General features: G+C 41.3%; 1 protein-coding gene across 1 annotated transcript in view; it reads right to left on the bottom strand.

Annotated features, from left to right (window-relative positions):
* ACTN2 (actinin alpha 2) overlaps nucleotides 1-20995 on the bottom strand; it is a 71748-nt gene that overhangs the window by 14063 nt on the left and 36690 nt on the right. Inside the window, exons 9-15 of the mRNA XM_081944207.1 lie at nucleotides 16611-16703; nucleotides 14936-15166; nucleotides 13738-13885; nucleotides 11634-11784; nucleotides 6933-7041; nucleotides 4447-4587; nucleotides 2627-2809 (exon numbers count right to left, since the gene is read on the bottom strand). Coding sequence (XP_081800333.1) covers nucleotides 2627-2809; nucleotides 4447-4587; nucleotides 6933-7041; nucleotides 11634-11784; nucleotides 13738-13885; nucleotides 14936-15166; nucleotides 16611-16703 — 1056 coding nt within the window. The remainder of the gene's footprint in view (nucleotides 1-2626; nucleotides 2810-4446; nucleotides 4588-6932; nucleotides 7042-11633; nucleotides 11785-13737; nucleotides 13886-14935; nucleotides 15167-16610; nucleotides 16704-20995) is intronic.

Here is a 20995-nt window from a genome sequence, read left to right as displayed (position 1 = left end):
CCCAAGAGAAGAATTCCATAAAGTCATTTAAGTACACAGAAAGTCACATATCCCAAATAATAACTTACGAACCCAGTGGTGGGAGATCATGCTATGATGCCAAAAAGAATAGAAAAGTCGCTAAAGGCAAATATTATAGTGTGGATACACATATATTTCTTTGATGTGTGTGTGTACCTACTTGTATACACACACACACACACACACACACACACACACACACTGTGTCACACATACATATTTGCTATTGGGATTAATTACAGCCAGAATAGGAAATCTTCAGTTGACAAGTTGCAGGGGCTGTGTTTTGACATGGTTGTAATCTCTCTCTCACCCCCCCTCTTATCTATATTTACTTTGGGGGATTTGTCTTAAATTTCAGGAAACAGTTTTACTATGGTCTGGAGGGTTTAATTTGGCTAGGTGTGCCTAGGAGTGCAGCTCTGGTTTCATATATTTTTTGCCAATACCGTGGTAATGTGTTTCTGTGGAAACGGATTCATTTATTTCTACCAATGAATTCCTTTCTACCACAAAACCATTATATCTATTGTAATGCATCAGGAACTCCTATCAATCTTCTTATTCTGCTATTAGACAATTTAACCGATTAGAGAGCCTTTTTCTTTTTAAAGAAAAGAGAAAAAGGAATACCTCCATCCTAATCAATTTTTAAAAGCAACCAATTACGAGAGGAAAAAACTGCAAATTGTTGAGGCTGGAATTCATCCATCCTACTGAATGTTATTTTCCACTGCAGAGGTTTCTCAACTTCCACCCAACAGCCCATGACAGAAACATGATATAGCCAATATGAAAGCAATACATGACTATACCATTTGTTCTGCATAATATTAATAGTTATATTAGCTCGGGAGTTTCTGTTTTCAGATTTTGCCTCAGAAGCAGAATCGTAATGTTTTTCTCAGATGTATTCTGACCATGGACTAATTTCTAAAGTGTAGCTGCAAGGCATATAGTGCTACATATCTGTAAAGTCTTAAATCAAGGGTGTCAAACTCAAGGCCCCGGGGCTGGATCCAGCCTGCAGGGTGCTTAGATCTGGCCCGTGGGCCCACCCTAAAAACAACAAAAATGAAGCTCGGGAGGGCTGCATGCAGCCCTCTCTGGCTCCACTTTGAGCTACAACCCTCTGACAGCAAAAGCGGAGCTCAGAGAGGCCATGTGTGGCTCTCCTGGCTTCGTTTTTGCTGGCAGAGGGTTGCTGGAGGCCATTGTGGCCCAAAATGGAGCCTCGATGAGTGACATTGAACTCGCCACGCCCACCCTAGCCTCCCCCCCCAGAGATCAAACACAACCCTCATGCGACCCTCAATGAAATCAAGTTTGATACTCCTGTCTTAAATAATAGCAGCTCCACAATTATTTTATGAATGCTTATTCTTTTTGTTGTCTCTTTCTTATTTCATTTCTGAGTTTTGCTGGCATCCTAGTCTTTTGATATTAAGATGGAAGAGAAATTCGTTCACTACTTTGGGAAGCTTCAAGAATATCCTCCTCCTCCATTCCTCCCTGTTACTTCAGAAATATTATTTTGAATTTGCTGAAAACAAAGCCATAAAGCTTAGACATGAATAGGCTGAGCCTTAATTTCTTGCTGCCAGGCAAAGCCAACCCTATAGTACAGAGAATCCTCAACGTATGACCACAATTGAGCAAAGTTTATGTTGCTAAGTGAGAAATTTTGCCCCATTTTACGACTTTTCTTGCCACGTTTGTTAAGTGAATCACTGTAGCTGTTAAATTAGTAACCCGGTTGTTAAGTGAATCGGGTTTTCCCCATTGACTTTGATTGTCACAAGTTTGCAACAGGTGATCACATGACCCTGATATACTGCAATTGTCATACATGTGAGTCAGTTATCAAGTATCCGAATGTAAATCATATGACCATGGGGATGCTGCAACATTCATAAGTTTGAAAAATGGTCATAAGACACTTTTTCCAGTGCCATTGTAACTTTGAATGGTCATTAAGCAAACTGTTGTAAGTCAAGGACTATCTTTATTCGGTCGTTGTTTATCCATCACATACTGTTACACAGGTAGTCCTTGATTTAAAACTGCAACTGGAACCAGAACTCCTGCCTCTAAGCGATGTAGTCATGAAATGAATTGCACCTGATTTTAGTCATGGATTTTAAGCAAACCATTATAGTTGTTAACTGAATCACTCAGTTGTTAAATGAGTCCAGCTTCCCCCATTGGCTTTGCTTGTTAGAAGCCATCTGGAAAGGTCACAAACAGAATTGCTGCAATTGTCATAAATACGTGCCAGTTGACAAAGCGCCTGCATTTTTAATCACGTGACAACCACGACACAGGGACGCTATGACAGTTACGCAAGAACTGGTTGTAAGTCACTTTTACTCAGCACTGTAGTAACTTTGAACAGTCATTAAACAAATAGCTTTAGTCAAGGGCTGCCTATACATCAAAAAACAACAGTATCTTCCACATTCCTAATACTACTTGTACTAAAGTAGAGTAAAACATTAACGAATAAACTGAAATTTTAATTTTCCCATGCAAAACTTCTTTTTCCCTCATCCTGTAATTAATCGCAAATAAATCTACATGCTCCTGTATTTTTACTTCCACTTACTTTATCCCACTTAGTACGAATCTCTTCCATGGTGACTGTGCTGTAAGGATTGCTGGCACTTATTCTGAGGCTGTAGCTCTGAATCACCTTCTCCACTTCATTATGGATGGACAAAATAGCTTGCCTCTCACCATCTGCTTCAGGTAGAGTGGCTTTAAATTGTTCATGGGCAGTAATTAAACTCTGAAAGAAACAAAAGGAAGAAGAGGTGGGGAGGGACCAACCTGTGACCTGGGACTTTTCTTCTCTCTCCACCCCCTCCCACCCCCCACCCTCCCATCCCCTTAATCTACATAAACATTTGCAAGATTTTGAAGCTGGCACTTCTGTATAATCAGTGGTGAGTAAGTACATTTCATTTCTTGTGCCATTATAAAGGGCAAATGTTGAAACTTAGAATGGGGGAGGGCCCAGAAAAAAAACACTATACAATATTCAGAAATGTGGATAACAGGATCTTGGTTTTCTTTTACGAAAAGAAAAGGCAAATGGCCCAATGTTTTAAAATGTACTTCCTGAGGGGAAATCCCAAGTGAAATTCAGCAACAACAGCAGGCATTATCCCTTCATTCTTTTTAATGAGAGTATCTCAGATGCATAGATGTGCAAAAAATGCAGATATAAATGCAAAGATCAGAACAAACAAATAAATGAATCCTTACCCTCCCCATGTACAATAATTATTCAAAGTTTCATCAGACTTCATTAAAAAAAACATTGGATCCATTGTATACACTCTTATAGTATGTAACATGTAATTAGCATCTCTGCGCACAAAATGTAGTATTTGGTCAAGGTTGTTTAAATTATTTATGCCTTTCACATTTCCCAGCTTAAGGTAATTGCCATAATGCGTTTTTGTTGCATTCATTCATGCTTTGAGGAAGAGTATTGATAAGTAAATACCCACCTCCACTACTTTCTAAAGGCTCCTAGCCAAAAGGAAAAAGGAAAAAAGAAAAATGAATGACAAAGATATTCAATTTCATTATTGGAGATGAGGTGAGCTGGATCAGGCTCTTCCCAAATATGGGGTCTCCTTCTCCTCCTCCACCACCTCTTCCTCCTGCAGATCTGAATGTCACCTCTCCTCAAGTATGCAAAAATGTTCAAGAGTGAGATATTGTCATCTATCTTGCTCTCACTCTGAGGTGAGCACCCTAACCCAGAAGGAGCAGACAAGCAGCAATAAAGATAGTGAGGCCTACTTGACAATGAAAGGAAGAACTAAAATCTCTTTCCCTCCATATCAAATTCCATGTTAAATTCAAGACAACACCGAGTTCTGTCCCAGTCTTAGAGGCCAGCCCAGTTACACATATTAAGATGATGACTAGGTTCAGAGTGATCCCACAGCTTGTGTTGACTCCATGCACCAATAAAGGTATTTCGTGTACAGTACCAATAGTAACCAAAGAAACTGCCTGATCCCCAAAAAGCTCAATTTACAAACTTGGAGATAGATCTACCATTCAATTGCTATTACTTTTTTAATGGTTAACCAAGAAAGCAATGATATTGAAGTCAGATTGTTCTGATTAAAATCTGGTATTCCAGCCACTGCACTCTTGACTCAGTCACCTGACTGTTCACCCCCCCCCCCCCCAAGATGTGGGTGTCAGATGGAGGAATGAGAATACTAGGAGTTACAATCCCAAATTGGAGGGTGGTTGATTAGAAAAGGCTGCTGTAATATATCTTTCCAGGCATAAGTGGGGGTAAGCAATACTTGAAACTTTCTGAGATGAAATACGGGATTTTTCCCACAGTGAAAATAGAACAACTCTCCTTGTTGAGCTCATAATGCAGCTTTACTTTACCTGGATCTCCTCTACACTGTGAACAATGAACATATCTTGCAAGTCTTCCATTGCACCTTCCATCCAGTTGTTGAATGGAGCGGCCCTCTTGGCAAACTCCAAGTGAAGTTGATCAATTGTTTCCAACAGTTTCTCTGTCCTCTTTAAAAAGACACACATAAATGGATTTAACTTACTTTTTCTTTTAGAAATGCACATTCATTTTTTGTTTCTATCAGGGAGTTCGAGCTTTGCAGCGTTTAAAGATGTACCATTAATAGGCAACACAATCAGCAAGTTAAACAAATACGGCAACTTTTTTCCTCTGCCCTCCCATTTCTTAATATCTAGCAAATGTCAGGGTGTGCATGACAACTGTTTGTACTTTCCTTCTGGCTTTTCACATCTCTGTGCGTTTTCAGTGCCTTAATGTTGAAGACACAATCCCACTGGTGTTTATGGCATTTAACAGCAATATAGCAGTGGTGGGTTGCTAACCAGTTTACTACCAGTTGGCTCATGCATGAGCGCACACTCTCGCGCACACACAACACTTCTGCACATGCGCAGAAGCATTTGGGCGGGTGGGTGGAGCCTCCCGCCGCCGCCACTACCGGTTCGGCCGAACTGGGCCGAACCAGCAGCAACCCACCTCTGCAATACAGGGACCACGATTTTCCCCAATTCACACTACAGCTAGAACAGGTGATGCAGTCAGTTAGGCTATAGGAAATAATAAGTCAAGGCAGGAAGGGAGATTGGCCCAGGCAGGAGCTACATCACTGTTTAACACAGCTTTCCTCATTAACTCTGGTATGCTGGGAAAGTTGAAACTATAATCTGGGCATAATCCATGAAAAACCTGATCTATTTTACCCAGTTAGCATCTGCATTCCTTGTATTCCTGATATCTATATCCGGATAGATGTCCTGGAATGATATTATTTTGTTGAAGACAAATGCTCTATAAGTATCTGACTGTTGCTGTAATTGCAATGTGTGAACGTATTGGATTTTTCCCTATTTCTCAATAGATATTTTTTGTCGTAGATGCAAATATTTAGGAGTATACAACTTTCAAACTTCTGATAGGGCTAAAATCCAATTTCCTGTTTCCCACCTCACTGCACTTAATTCCAAGATTGGGTTCATATGTTATACTAAACCGTAATGTGGTTATTTTGGCTCAAAGTATTTTGTGGACCTAGCCATTGCAATTTAATCAACATTAAATGGCTTGTGATATACAAGCCATTATTCAATATGATGTCTGTGTATATGTATATATGTGTGTGTGTGTGTGTGTGTGTGTGTGTTGTATTTGTGCTGATATGGGCTCCCTCCCATATTTAGGCATACCAGGGGTTGTAACACAAATATATATATGTATGTATGTATGTATGTATGTATGTATGTATGTATGTATATGTATATGTATATGATGTATATGTGTATGTATGTATGTATGTATGTATGTATGTATGTATATATATCTCTCTGTGTGTGTGTGTGTGTGTGTGTGTGTGTGTATGTATGTTTTTGTTTGTCTCTTACTGAAAAGTTTGGTACAATATTGGAAGTGGTTCCAAGGATAAGGAGGGGCACTTTTGTTGCAAAGTGCATGAAATGAGATCACATGACAATAGGTGTGTGTGTGACAGTTATAACTTTGAGGATAGTGCATAAGTACCGGTAGGTTTTCTGAAGTTTGTTGTAACTTTGAACAGCCATTAAGCAACTAGTCATAAGTCAAGGACCACCTATACATTAAACCTATTTAAACAAACTTTGTCAAGAACTGTAGAAAAAAGTCATATATCTACACCAATCAGTTTTTCCACACCAACTTCAGTTAGTTGGTACTGCATTTGACAATAAGGTAACAATTTTTTAAAATAAATCAGAACAGTGACAGAAAGCAGGACTCCCTAGAAATGCTGGATGCCCTGTACAACTTCCATCACCACCAGGCAGCCTGACCAATAATCCTGCTGTCTGGGGATTGTGGAGAATGTAGTTCATTTCCACCCACTTGAAGAATGCTGATTCCACACAAATCTTGAAGAGTGTAGTGCAGGGGTGTCAAACTCAAGGCCCGGGGAATGAATCTGGCCTGTGGTGTGCTTAGATCTGCCCCATGGGGCCACCCTGAAAACAGCAAAGGACTGGCCTACGGTGCCTCTGCCAATGAAAGCAGACTCCCGAGCTCTGTTTTCGACTGTGACAGGCTCCAGCAACCCTCTGTCAACGAAAATGGAGCTCAGGAGAGTCGCTGGCAAAGGGTTGCAGGAGGCTGTCACAGCTAAAAACAGAGCCCAGGAGTCCGTGTTCACTGGCAGAATGCTCAGGCCACCACAGGCACCCCCGACGTGTGACATCGAGCTGGGCATGCCCACTCTGGTCCCTCGAGGTCAAACACAAGCCTGATGTGGCCCTCAATGAAAACGAGTTTGACACCCCTGGTGTAGTGTTTTAAAGAGTAAAGCTATTGTCAACATCTACTTTACCTCCAATACTTCTCTCCTTTTCTGGGTAAGGGTTCCCAGTCTATCCCACTGATCACATATTTTCTGACATCGATCATTGACACTTGCTGCATCATGGTAGTCTAGCTCACTGAAAAAAAAAGGTTACATGTTTAGCCAATCTTCACAGATATCTCATATAACCAGGGGGTTCAATCCACGCCAATCCAATTCAGAGAATGCTGTGTTCCTAATGTGTACAGCTAGATTTCCCTCTTAGGTTCTGCAAATTGCAGGTCCCCTCCAGTTCAGAAATGCACAGGAGAACATAACCTTTGCATTCCTTTATACTTTACATTAATTTTATAATCTGGTTTGGCATACCCAGGAGCAATCGGAACATAATTTGTACACACAGCCAGAGAAGAGGAATGCATCATTCCAACAGTCATCACAAAAACACATCCAAGGTTTTTCTTCTAGAGAAACAACATCCAGAATGCTACCTTTTGGATTTCTATTTTCCAGTCACTAATCTGCACTAATGTGCATTACAGTTAATCTCTCATTCATACACACGGTCGATTTGTGTGAGAAAACACAGATGTCGTTTAGAAAGAAAATTCATGGTGTCTCACAGCTTTTTACCCATGATTTTTATATATAATACAGAAGTATGATAATAATGAGGTTATTTGGGCTGCAAAAATCTAAACTATCAATAGACATACAGGACATGCCATATTCTTACAGCTCTCAATAACTAGTGCTATAACATCCATGTTACTTTAGAAAATATACACATGAAACATTGGGGGAAGCAGTTTAGAAATATTACATTTCTAAACTGCTTTTTCTGCAGGGCTTTTGTGCCATTAATATTTGCCATGAGGGATGCCCTGCCAAAAACACCTTCAGGAATTAATCCTAACAATTAGGATTAACAAGAAACAGGTGGAAATGCTACGTACTAGTTTTGTGTATTTTTTCATTAGACAGGAAAAAATCCAAAGGGCATTTCTCAGTCTTTAAAAGAAGCAATAACCATAATAATGGATACATCTAGTCTACAAATATCAAGACCAATTTCTAAATGTCTCTTGGTTTCCCCTTGGGCAAAAACAAGACAGACTTCTGGGAAATAATAGTTTCATACCTATATTCTGCCATTTATTATTTTAACTGTCAAGATATGTTTGTGTGGTTCTAAAGAGATTGGACATATGTACTTTGTCCTCAGCTAGTTGTTATTCTGAATGTCTCATCAGCTACATTTAGCTCTTGGCTACTCTTTGACTACTCCTGGTATGCCATTACTAATCAATGTCATTATAGTAATGTGAGTACATACCAGTTTAAGTTTAGGGGTTAATCAAACATAAAATAATATTATGAATTTAGACCTGAAATGGGATGCTTGTAAATTTTTCTACCATTTAAATAATACTATAATGGATTTTAAGTATGATTTTCATAAATAGGGAATAGATAGTCTTGATCTCAACCAAAAACAGAGATAGATAAAGTTTTGAGTTGAACACAAGTTACATCTTTAAGGAATCTCATGGTGGTAATGGCTTCAATAAGCAATAGTATTGGGCTATCACATTGGCACTGATAAAGTCTGGATGACCACTAGATGGCAACAAAGAGATACAAAACAAAAGGTTTCTGTATATATGAATAAATTTATATTTAAAACATTTATTCAAAATAAGCAGATCTTTTTCTAAGCAGATGCTCCCTAGCCACCATTATCATTAATTCTTGTGTCACTTTTTTATATTCTCTTGCCAACGTACATGACATTTAACAGAATAAGTTAAGGAAAACTGTGCAATGTTCTCAATAGATCAGTTCTATTGTGTTCAGTTGTGTGAATGCTGCACTATTTCCCTCAACTCATTTCTGATTCTTTCCTTGTCATCATTTGTTACAATTAAACCCACAACCTATGGATTTTCACATAACAATCTAAATGGCATCAATTTGTAGTTTCCAACATATACTTTAGCCCCTTCATAATAAAACTTACACAACTCCATTTTATTCATAATCATTAGTCTTTCTCTGAGTTTTATTATTATTATAATAAATTATAATATTATTATTCTCCTTTAATTTCATGCATTAGTTCATATTTCTTAATCCCCATACATTCCAAGCTGCACTCTTCCATATGCCCTGGTCATCATACATATTCCTCTCTGCCAACCATCAAACCTTTGGTCAACTGATGTATTCACTCAATGATTCTCAGTCATATACAGCAGGTATAGGTCAGGTTAGCAGCTTTAGTTGCACCTACGCTACCTGCATTTCCTGCTATGGCAGGTATGGTACTGGGCAGTTTGGACACATCTTGGCCAATATGCCAAAAGCTTGGCCAAAGTCATTTTATTCTGTACATGTTCACACTAGTCTGTGCAAGTAGAAATTCTAATCTAGTAATTATTTTGCAAGCCAACATATTGCAGTTCATGAATGTGTTGATATATACTCAAGATGTATCTGTATTCTTTTCCTTCACTGAACAGTTATGTACTTGAAGTTTACAATTGCCTATAAGATATTATTTTTGAAATTATACAGTTGTGGGAACTCAATAGCGTCTGCCTTACTCATGTGACACACATGAGTAAGGTAACACCATGTTGTTTGTAACACCATGTTTGTAACAACATGTTGCTAGTATCTTTAAATTTTATATTGTTTTATTTGTTTCCTAGTATAATTTGATTGCTTATTAGTAACCTATGACTATCACTAGGTGTTGTATCTTATGATTCTTGATGAATGTATTCTATTTTATTTGTCTTTATGTACACTGAGAGTATATGCACTAAAAACAAATTCCCTGTATATCCAATCATACTTGGGCAATAAAGAATTCTATTCTATTCTATTCTACAGCAGTCTCTATGCAGAGATGATTATTAAATAAGACTTCAACAGTTTTAATCTTTATGATCTTAGCAATCTTAGCTGCCATAACAGAAAATGGTGAAGCTGACACTGAACTTTAACTAGCATAGTTCAAGGTCAAACATAACAATTGTTTTCCAGAAATAACAACCTTGCATTGCCAAGTGGTGGGAAGTAGAAATATAGAGCTATGCCAAAGCAAACAGCATAAAGAACAGTATCATTCTCTCAAAGGACCTGTAATACTTATTGGCAGTGTTTAACCCACCTCATGCCCAAAATTTCTTAGCCTGCCCATCTTTCTAAGAACAATTCCCAGAAAAGAAAATTCATACATTTCTGATTATTGTTTTTGAATCAAAAACTATTTGATGAGAAATACGAAAAGAGTATTCAACAATACCATCACTTCAGACTGAATTTGGTCTACTGAAGAAAACTGTCCCATCCACCTTGTTTCTGAGTTCATGTCCACTCATGACATTATGTTAAGAATCAGACCAGTGTCTCCCATTCAAATACTAACCATGACTGATCCTGCTTAACTTCTGAAGCCAACATCCTGTCACCTTGCAGTTTATGCTCCTGGCAAATAACAATCAGCATTGGACATGACTTTCTGTTCCTACACTAAAATTAAACAATCGGTAGTCTTCAGATGTTCTTGAACCCAAATCCCAACTGCTACAGCAATATCACTAATTCTGAAAAAAAGATAGATTTTGTTGTTCAATAGCATCTGATGAACTTTGTTAATACAAAAGTGGATTTTAAAGTCTGTAGTAGATCTGAAAGCCTGTTCACATGGGATGGACCAATTTGGAAACACATCTCTGGCTTAGAGCTATCACCCACTTTTTAGAGATAAATGCCTCTTTAAATAAAACAAAATAAAATTTTGCCACCTCTTTCTATTCTGTAGATAGATGTGTAGATAGAAAATAACTATAAGAAATAATATCAACATCCCTGCAAACAATCTTAATGGTGAAGATTGCAGTAACTGAAAAGAAACTAGGAACTGTAAGACAGCTTTCCTGTTTAACATCACTTAGACCTGTGATGGCGAACCTATGGCATGCGTGCCACAGGTGGCATGCAGAGCCCTTTCTGCGGGCACGTGGGCCATCGCCCCAGCTCAGATCCATCACACATGTGTGCCGCCTCCCACCGGCCAGCTGATTTTCGGGTCTCTGCTGCGCATGCACAGTGGGTGGGGAGCATGCAGGAGACGTTCGGCATGTGCAGAGTGCAGGGGGAACAGGGGGGGCATCCCCCTCCAGCCTGTTTTTTGTCCCAGGAGGCTGCAGGAAGGCCTGCAAGGACAAAAATGTGGCAGGAAGGAATCACGCATGCATGCATGGGGGGAGCATTGGGTATTGCGCGCACATGCTCAGGGGCATGGGGCACATGGGTGTGTGTGTGAACACGCCTTGTATTATGGGTATGGGCTTGCATGCATGTGCATTGTCACACCCGTGCGCGCTTTTGGCACACAGCGACAAAAAGGTTAGCCATCACTGACTTAGACTAAATGTATTAAGTCAGAACTGACCCTTCCACTTCAAGATTGCCAACCAGAAAATGGACCAGACAAAAGGTTTATCATTAATTTAGCTCTGAAGTAGTTGCCCTGCAAGGCACCTCTATTTTTAGTTAAGGAGGAAATCAGAAAGATTTTCAGGGAGCAGGCCAAGATAATAACACTTAGAAAGTTATCTGTGGAATTTTTACATTGTACCTATGACACTATCGAATTTATTGGAAAGAGTTTATCGGGTAAATGTCAGCAGCTGTGTGCCTCTAAATGGAACATACTTCAGCTCCTGGGCAATGGCAGCGATCTGTTCCACCCTGTCCTGGTGAGCAGCCAAGTCGCTCTCAAAAGCTTCATGTTTCCTCAACAAAGCCCGGATCTCTGTCAGGGAAGCAGCTTCATAATCCTTCTGCTGCAGAATCTGCTCTTTGCCTGAAAGGAAGAGAGAAGAACCAAGCCACTGAGGTGGGATATTGTCAGCACTGGTGACTAAGGGCCCAAAGGCAAAGAGAAATGACTGCCATTGTCAAAGAGTCCAACAGTAGTAAGAGTCACGTATCAAATGATATATAACAGTGACGTTTCCCTTTAGTTGCCCAAAGAATAGCAGCAAACACCTCTTTAGCTGATTCCCATTCCCCTTTGCTTTGTCACCATGAGGGGCCCTGACCCAAAGTTGAAGCTATAATGATTACAAGATGGTGATGATGATAGCACTTAGCAATAGCACTTACACTTATATACCGCTTCACAGTGCTTTACAACCCTCTCTAAGCGGTTTACAGAATCAGCATATTGCCCCCAACAATCTGGGTCCTCATTCCGAGGATGGCTGAGCCAGTGAGAACTGCTAAAGTGCAGGCAGCCGGCAGGCAGCAGAATTAACCTGCAGTATTGCATTCTAACCTCTGCGCCACCATGGCTCATAAGGTCAACCCACAGATTCCTGTTGAAGAAGGCCTTTTCCCTGAATAGCAAATACTGCCCAAAGGCTCCCGGGGAATGATTAAACCAGCACTTTATCAGTTGTTCCACCATTAACAGTCCATGTAGAATTATATTTTCTTGAACTATGCATGGCTAAAAGCACAATGTGTGAAGAAGCACTTCGGGGAAATAGATAGAAAGGGGTGGATATGTGGAGTGCATGATTTGACACCTCTCCCAACCTGCCACATAATGGCAGATTTGTTCTATTTACTTTAATACTGCTTTATTCATACTTTGTTATTTCTCTCAGCATTATTTGTCTAAAAGTACTTTAAAGTTCCAAAAGTTTAAAGAAGGCTACTTTCTATATGCAGATAGGTTCTGAAAGCGTCAGTGTTTTCCCAGAGCAAATCTTTGAGAGCAGTGAAAGCCTCATGAACAACTATATTTGCTTCAGGCATCGTATCACACACTCTTGACCTGCACTGCTTGGGAATCACCATGATGAACACTTTTTTTGCTGTCTAGGCGTGCATAGAATTTCAAGGTAATTAAATAAATAATGAAATATCACAGCAAAAACAACCAAAAAGGTGACTCAACTCAACACAAACATCTCTGGAAAAAAGTCAGGTCTTGATTGCTTTTCTAAAAGCAAGCAAATCTGGGACTTGGCATATAAAAGGGAAAAGACTGTTCCAGAGCGCATGGACTCCCACCAAAAAGGCACCTTTTTACTACCCATAAGATAGGTAAGATATTACTACCCATGTTTCAGTGAGAAAACCAGAACATTTCCTCCCTATGGGACAGGCAGAAATTTTTGGGAGAAGGCAGTCCCACAAGTAACCTGATCTAATGCCAGGTATGACTTTCAACCTGCTTAAAAACCAGCATCCTGTGATGAAGATGATCCAGCAATGATCTCTTGAGGGGGTGGATCTACCCCTACCTCTTGCAGAGCCAGCAGAACCACCTCCTTCCACAAGGAGGCATTTACTACCACACGGAGCTACCCACATACCTCCCTCCCCCAAGGCCTGAATCAGGCTCAAAACACAGGTGGCAGTGTCCCTAGCTCTGAACATCCTGCCAACTTTCTTGGGGCCAAAATCCTTAAACCCATCCCAGATAGCATCCCAAGACTCTGTCACTTCCACCTTCTTAGCTGGAATCCAACTCTGCTGAATAGGATTGCATGTCAACAGCAACCTCACCAGGAGCCAAGGAGCTATCAGACAAGCTAAGCCTATTGACTTTATTTTACAATTGATATTTTAATTGCTGGCTTTTGTATCCCTCCGTCTATTCCTTCCTCCTATGTTGTTACATATTCTTATTCTCTCTTTCTTGTCCACTTTTTTTTTCATTTGAACCATGAATTTGATTTTAAATTCTATTTCAAAGGGAAAACACTGGATAGATATTTTTGCAGGCAAGGGAATCCCAACTTACCATATGCCCAGGTTTCATGTGATGTGGCCTTTTGCCTAAACTTAGCAGCCAGATGTTCAAGCCGTTCAAGCCTTCGTATTTCATTCAACAGCCATTCCTCATAACCCTTCTCCGCTTGTTCCAGTCTTTGCCAAGCACTGGCAATATCCTACAAAAGTATGGGGGTATTTAAAATCAAATACTTAAAACCTGTATCAAAAGAAGGGGTTTTCAGATTGGCTAAGCATTTTCCTGACTCTTGATTGTCTAATCCTGGGCCAAAATTTAGATTGAGAAGGACTGTTACCTTAGCTTTCTAAAGCAAACAGTGCTTTGCTATCTTAGCTTTCTAAAGCAAACAGTGAATTACTGTAATGAATGTGAAAATATTTCATTATAATAATTCACCCTTCATTTCACTTTTTCCCAAAATAATATGATGAAAAATTATATTTGGTAAAAGACATAACAATTCTGGTGTGGTGTAACTAGCTGGAATATGCCCCCTCAAGCCCCCACCAATGTAGGGTAACAAACTCTGGATGGGCAAAAATAGTTTTGAAAACGTCTAATCTCCCAATGAAAGATATTCAAGATGGCTGCTTTCTTAATAATGTTAATAATATCACAAGCCTAACTCTCTACTGTTTTCTGCCTATTTTGCAATTCTTTATTAAAATAGTTGTGGTTCTCATGTAAAAAGGGAATATCTGTGCATCTTTAAATGCAATCATTTCTCAATTGTTTTTTTTAAATAAAGGCAGACCAAGAGACAGTCAGAGAATCAGGAATGGATGGACAAAATGCTGAGACTCTAATAATATGTAGGAATGACCTTGGAAGACATGAGGGAGAGCTTGTAAATTGATATGTAAAGGATGTCTCAGCCCATAGAAGGGGGGATGACATGGGAAACGTTTCAATAGGACCCTACTTAGTTTACTCTGGAAAGTAAAAGGAAAAGAAGGTAGAAATGTTCCCAGTCTTCAACATTCTGTTAATGTCGCCTAATAAAGATAGAGCTACTACTCCTGGTTGTGCTTGTTGCCTGAACTATCTCACCAGGCTATTGAAGACTGAACCACATCAAAACCTCCTCTGGATTTGCTTTTGATTCCCTTATAATGTAGGATTGTTGCTTTGATGAAATTTAAACAATTTTCCAGGTTCCAAAACTGAAAGGTTTGATAGCGTACACCCCAAATGTACTGCTACTTACTGAGACCATCTTCCCTTCTGATGGCATGAAAGCTGGTCTGTTGCTGATCCTCAGTTTTGTCTGCAAAGTGTTGAAATTGATCTCCAACTGGCATTTTTCCTGGATCTTGGGAGGCTTGTGCTTTCGGCGATAATCTCTGAAGTCCTCTAACTTCTTTTGCATAGCTACCATCGTCTTCTCTGGTGTCCTGTTTTCCAGCCAAGGGGTGGTACGCCGAATCCATTCTAAAAGCTGTTTGCACACATGTAGACATGTTAGCAAATGACAATAAATAAAAATAAAAACAACAGTAAAAAATAGAAATAAAAGAAAAAGATTCCTAATCTAACATCTTCTACAGTAACTTAAACATTGGACCAGATTTCCTGGGAGTGGGTTTCCAGTTTTAATACTACAGGATTCCTTTTTACTTGTGTTTGTTGGAATAAAGCATATTAGTACTCATGATATTGGCGAGTGGATCATCAGGCCAAAGTAAGGGGAAGCAAGCATCTTATAACTTGACAACAAGAGAAAACCCGGTTATTGCCTTCCAGTAGACTACTATGGTTGTGAACAGTTGAGCAGTTAAGAAGGATAGGGCATCCTGGGATAGGCAGCCATGACCATTTTGCCTGGCAGTAAATTCCGAAAGAAAGCTATGTCTGCTAATTGGAAGAGCCAGTTTGGGTAGTGGTTAAGGCATCAGGCTGGTCCCCTTTTAGACAGGAAAGTCTGACTGGAGACTTTGAGTCAATCTCTCTCTCTCAACCCAACTCACCTGCCAGGATTCATGTTACAGGGAAAATAGGAAGACAAAGGAGTATTAGATATGTTCATCACCATGAGTAGTTTATAATAATAATAAAGGTAGGTTATAAATAAAATAAACAAACATATAAGGGAGCCAGGAGTCACTGAAATCCCTTGACAGGATAAAAGTAAGAGCTGTTCATTTATTTTAGTTACTTCTATTTTGTCTGTAAGACTGTGACCTTTATGTTTTGGCTGGGTTCAGACAATATGCTAAATCTAGATTTAAAAAACCCAGTTGATGCGTACACAGAAAGTGCTATGTCCAAAATAAATAAATTCCATTAGATAATGGCCTGTTTTATATAATATACTAACATAATAAGCAAGTTTCCTCAGCATGCTGAACCATAAACCATCCAATCCATTCTACTTAGTCTACTACAGGGGTGTCCAAACTTGGGAACTTTAAGACTTGTGGACTTCAACTTCCAGAATTCCCCAGCCAGCCATGCTGGCTGGGGAATTCTGGGAGTTGAAGTCCACAAGTCTTAAAGTTCCCAAGTTTGGACACCCCTGGTCTACTGTGTTTGTGTGGACGAAGCTCTTATATACAAACTTCGACAATTTTGTCATTTATTGTTTTTAGGGCGGCCAAAATCTAAAAGTAATCCAGAATATGGTAGAAGCAGAAGAATTGCCAACATACATCAGTTTTAATCGTTCCTTACTATTGCAAGTAAAAACAAGCATATTTATTTTAACAGCCTAAAAAAAGAAACCAGAGATATAAATGGAGATTCCTCCCACACTAATCATATGCAAAGAAGAAAGCCTCAGCAATAGTTAACAGCTCTATGTAACTTTTCTGTCCTTATAAAATTACACATAAAATGATTTAGTATCAGAAGCAAACCTCAAGAGTTATGAAAGCTTTGCTTACCTCACTTGCTAGCTTTTCATATTCTTCCATCAACTTTTCATTTTCTTGGTTCACAGCAAGTACTTTACAAATCCGATTAGCTGCTGTTTCTGCCTGGAAAATCCAGAAAATTAAACAGTGTGGGTATGTTGTTAGATTCATACAGAAACAAAAGGTGAATTTATATTTATTTATTTTTATTTATATTTGATGCTTCTAGACCGCCCCCTCTCCCAAAAGGGACTCAGGGCGGTGTACAGTCCATACAGAATAACAAAATACAATAAAAAAGTTAAATATGTACAGTTGGCAGTTGGCATGGAGGAGGTTAAAATGCAATTAAAAGAACTGTACAAAGCTAATATAAATATAAGTTTTAAACCCCTAAAAAGGACACAATAAATTAAAAAGCCCCTAAAATAACCAGATAGTAATACATTTGCCAGGAGGGACAGTTGTAATTATGCCAGGCCTGCTAATCGGAACAGGTGGGTCTTCAATTTTTGCCGGAAGGAGCGGAGGTCAGAAGTGGTTCTAATGTCGGGGGGGAGGTCATTCCAGAGGGTTGGGCCCATCACAGAGAAGGCCCTACTCCTTGGTGTCGCCCTTTGGCATTGCCTAGTGGACGGCACCAGGAGAAGTCCCTCCCTGTGTGAGCGAATTGGCCGCAGGGATGTATGTGGGAGGATGCGATCCCGCAAGTAACTAGGTCCCGTGCCATGGAGTGCTTTAAAGATGGTAATCAGCACCTTGAAACGCACCCGAAAAACCACAGGTAGCCAGTGCAGCTCGCGCAGGAGAGGTGTTACGTGGGAGTACCTCGTGCTCCCCATCACAGCCCGCGCGGCTGCGTTCTGAACTAACTGCAGTCTCCGGGCGCGTCCCAAGGGCAGCCCCATGTAGAGAGTGTTGCAGTAATCCAGGCGGGACGTCACCAGCGTATGAGTGACCGTGCGTAGGGCATCCCGGTCCAGTAGGGGGCGCAATTGGCGCACCAGGCGAACCTGGTGGAACGCCCCCCTCGCCACGGCTGCCACATGGTCATCCATTGACAGCCGGGCATCAAGGAGGACGCCCAAATTGCGCGCCCGTTCCACAGGGGGCAGTTGTTCGCCCCCTATGGCCAGCGATGGAATCAGCTGGCTGAACCGAGGTGCCGGTAGCCACAGCCACTCAGTCTTGGAGGGGTTGAGTTTAAGTCTGTTGTCCCCCATCCAGACCCCGACGGCTTCCAAACACCGGGACATCACTTCGACAGCCTCGTTGGGGTGGCTTGGGGTTGAGATGTACAACTGAGTATCATCAGCGTACAGATGGTACTCAACCCCAAAGCCACGGATGATCTCACCCAGCGGCTTCATATATGCGTTGAACAAAAGGGGCGAGAGGACCGACCCCTGCGGCACCCCACAAGAGAGTGGCCTCGGGGTCGACCTCTGCCCCCCCAGTCAACACACATTGCATCCGGCCGGAGAGGTAGGAGCCGAACCACCGCAGAACGGTGCCTCCGACTCCCATCCCCTCCAACCGGCGCAATAGGATACCATGGTCGATGGTATCAAAAGCCGCTGAGAGGTCTAATAGGACCAGGATAGAGGAGCAACCTCTATCTCTGGCCCTCCAGAGATCATCAACCAACGCGACCAAGGCTGTCTCTGTGCTGTGCCCGGGTCGGAAGCCGGACTGGCGTGAGTCTAGATACTCGGATTCGTCAAGGTGCCGTGGAAACTGCTGCGCCACCACATTCTCAACAACCTTCGCTAAAAACGGAAGGTTGGAGACTGGACGATAATTAGCTAGCTCCATTGGGTCGAGTGAAGGCCTCTTAAGTAAGGGCCTCACCACCGCCTCCTTCAAGGCGGTTGGTAAGGATCCCTCACCCAATGAGGCATTCACCAGGCCCAGAAGCCAGCCTCGGGTCACCTCCCAAGATGCCAGTACCAACCAGGAGGGACATGGGTCCATTAAACATGTGGTGGGTCGCAGCCTTCCACGCAACCTATCCAAATCCTCGGGGGCAACAGAATCAAACTCCTCCCAGGATGGTCTCACAAGACTCGCTGTTGGCGGCCCGTCCGGTCCACTGAGGGGGGCCCATCCGCTCCGGATCTGAGCGACTTTATCCTGCAGATATTCCCCAAACTCCTCTGCTCTGCCCTGCAAGGGTGCCCCCTGCGTCCTCTGTGACAAGAGGGAGCGGGTCACCCTAAACAGGGCGGCAGGGCGGTTATCCGCGGACGCAATAAGAGCGGCGCAATATCTACGTTTGGCCGCCCTTAATGCCACAAGGTAGGTCCGTAAGTAGGCTCTTACCTGTGTTCAATCAGATTCGGAGCGTGAGGACCTCCACCTGCTCTCTAGACGTCTCCTATGGCGCTTCATCACCTTCAGCTCCTCGGTATACCAAGGAGCCCGGGTGGGTCGCTGCCGCAGGAGAGGTCGCAAAGGCGCAACCCGGTCCAAGGCCCCAGCCGCCGCCCTATTCCAGGCGGCCGCTAGGTCCTCTGACCGAGCGCGGGTCAGGGCTACAGGTAATGGCCCAAGCTCCATCTGGAACCTATCCGGCTCCATCAGGTGCTTGGGGCGGTACCAGCTAGGACCATCTGGTCCCGCCTCCTCGCGGTGGGGGGTAGCGCCAGGGAAGTCCAGCCGGAGACATGAGTGATCTGACCATGACAGGGGTGTAACAACAAGGTCCCCTATACCCAGATCACTCGTCCACTGCTCAGATACAAAAACAAGGTCCAATGTGTGGCCACCTTCGTGTGTGGGGCCCTGAATTAACTGGGTCAGGCCCATGGCTGTCATGGAAGCCATGAACTCCCGAGCCACCTCAGAATGATGATCCAGTGGCTACTGCAGCATAAAATAATGAGTACATTCAGCCACTGGTTTTTATTAGTTTAGGTACATTGTTTTAGTTGTCTATTCCTTCATGCATGGAATCAAAAAATTCTCCAATATGATATAATTTAAGATTGGGTGAATGACAAAGTAGGATATTCCACAGAAACAATAAGCATAAAACACATAAATAACCCTATAGATAATCAGCATGACGCATGCTATTCTTATTATTTCAAGGATCGCTTCCTTCTTGCAGTTGCATTTTTTTTTAAATCAGTGATTGAAGTACATATAAGAGAAAAATTGGGCTGTTTCAGGAATGTAAAATATTTCTCATACTGCCAGACTTCAGATTCATTAAGCTGTTTCAGTGGATGACACACACAGGGATTTTCATCACCTACGGATCTAAATAGGTTTCATTAATGTCCCTGCTTAATTGAATCATGATTAATTTAAAGTTTTACATCACCCTAAAATCCCTTTTTTTAAATACTAAAATTCTACTGAATAATTCATGCTGTAAAGAAAGCTATTTTCTGAATTCCAAGTATTAAAAAAAAACATTCCAAGGCTTTAGATTGGTTCATACAAAGTATTTGTTTCTGTTTTGGGGTTGTGTTTGTGTGTGTGTTTTGCTCACTTGCTTATGGATTCATGTGTATGGAGAAACTCTGCTGTGAAAAGGTAATGTAACACAATGAAGTCATTCCTGTCATAACAGCATAGAGGTTAATGGCAAAATTGGCCATTTGCCTGTGTTAGTACCAACTTCAAATAGGAGGTTTTTCTGCATGGCTGGGCCACTGCATGCGAAAAAAGTGTAACCTCTTTGTGAGAACTGGCACTAAGACACTTCACAGATGAAAACTTCTTCCATCGACCCTAGAATCAATATGATCCAAGGAGAAGTATCTTAAAAGTCATAATATGGAATCCACTATGGAAAATACATGGAAATATGGGGTTCGTTAGCTAATGAAAAATACCTGAGGCCTGACTATACTACTGAGCTGAGCTGTTGAGATGCCTAGACTTCCAAAAATTAATAACCCAACATTGCACCTTGGAATTACATCCTAAAAGCCCATGTCCAACAAGTTGCCTGCACTTCCATTCCAAGTGCAACGAATTCTGAAGAGCCAATCCCCCAAAATAGATCCAACATGAGCCCATGGAGAAACAATGGAGTGTTAGGTTTCTGGATAAAGAATGTGCCTCTTTCTGAAAAACTATTTCTTGAGGGCTGAGAAAAAGTAGTACAGTACTACAATAATCAGGCTTGAATACGTCCTGAGTTCTGTCCAAGGTCCTGAAAACTTGCTCAATTCACCATAACATTCAAGTATCCAGAGGCTGAAAAAACAATTCCTTTTTTGTTCCCTCTTTTTGCTTTGGACGTCCTGTCAGACCTGTCTTATGACCTGTCATTCAGTTGTATGTTGCTAGGACAGGATAGGACAGGACAGAAGTGTAGGCTGGAGATTGTACTGACACCAGCACTCTTGCTTTCACAAGACACATTTCATTTCTCCAGCAATTATGACCAACACATCTAG

The sequence above is a fragment of the Natrix helvetica genome (genome assembly GCF_964273705.1).
Source record: "Natrix helvetica genome assembly, chromosome: 2".
Taxonomy (NCBI): domain Eukaryota; kingdom Metazoa; phylum Chordata; class Lepidosauria; order Squamata; family Natricidae; genus Natrix; species Natrix helvetica.
Note: the sequence above shows the minus strand (reverse complement) of the source record. Positions and strands in the feature narration are given on the sequence as shown.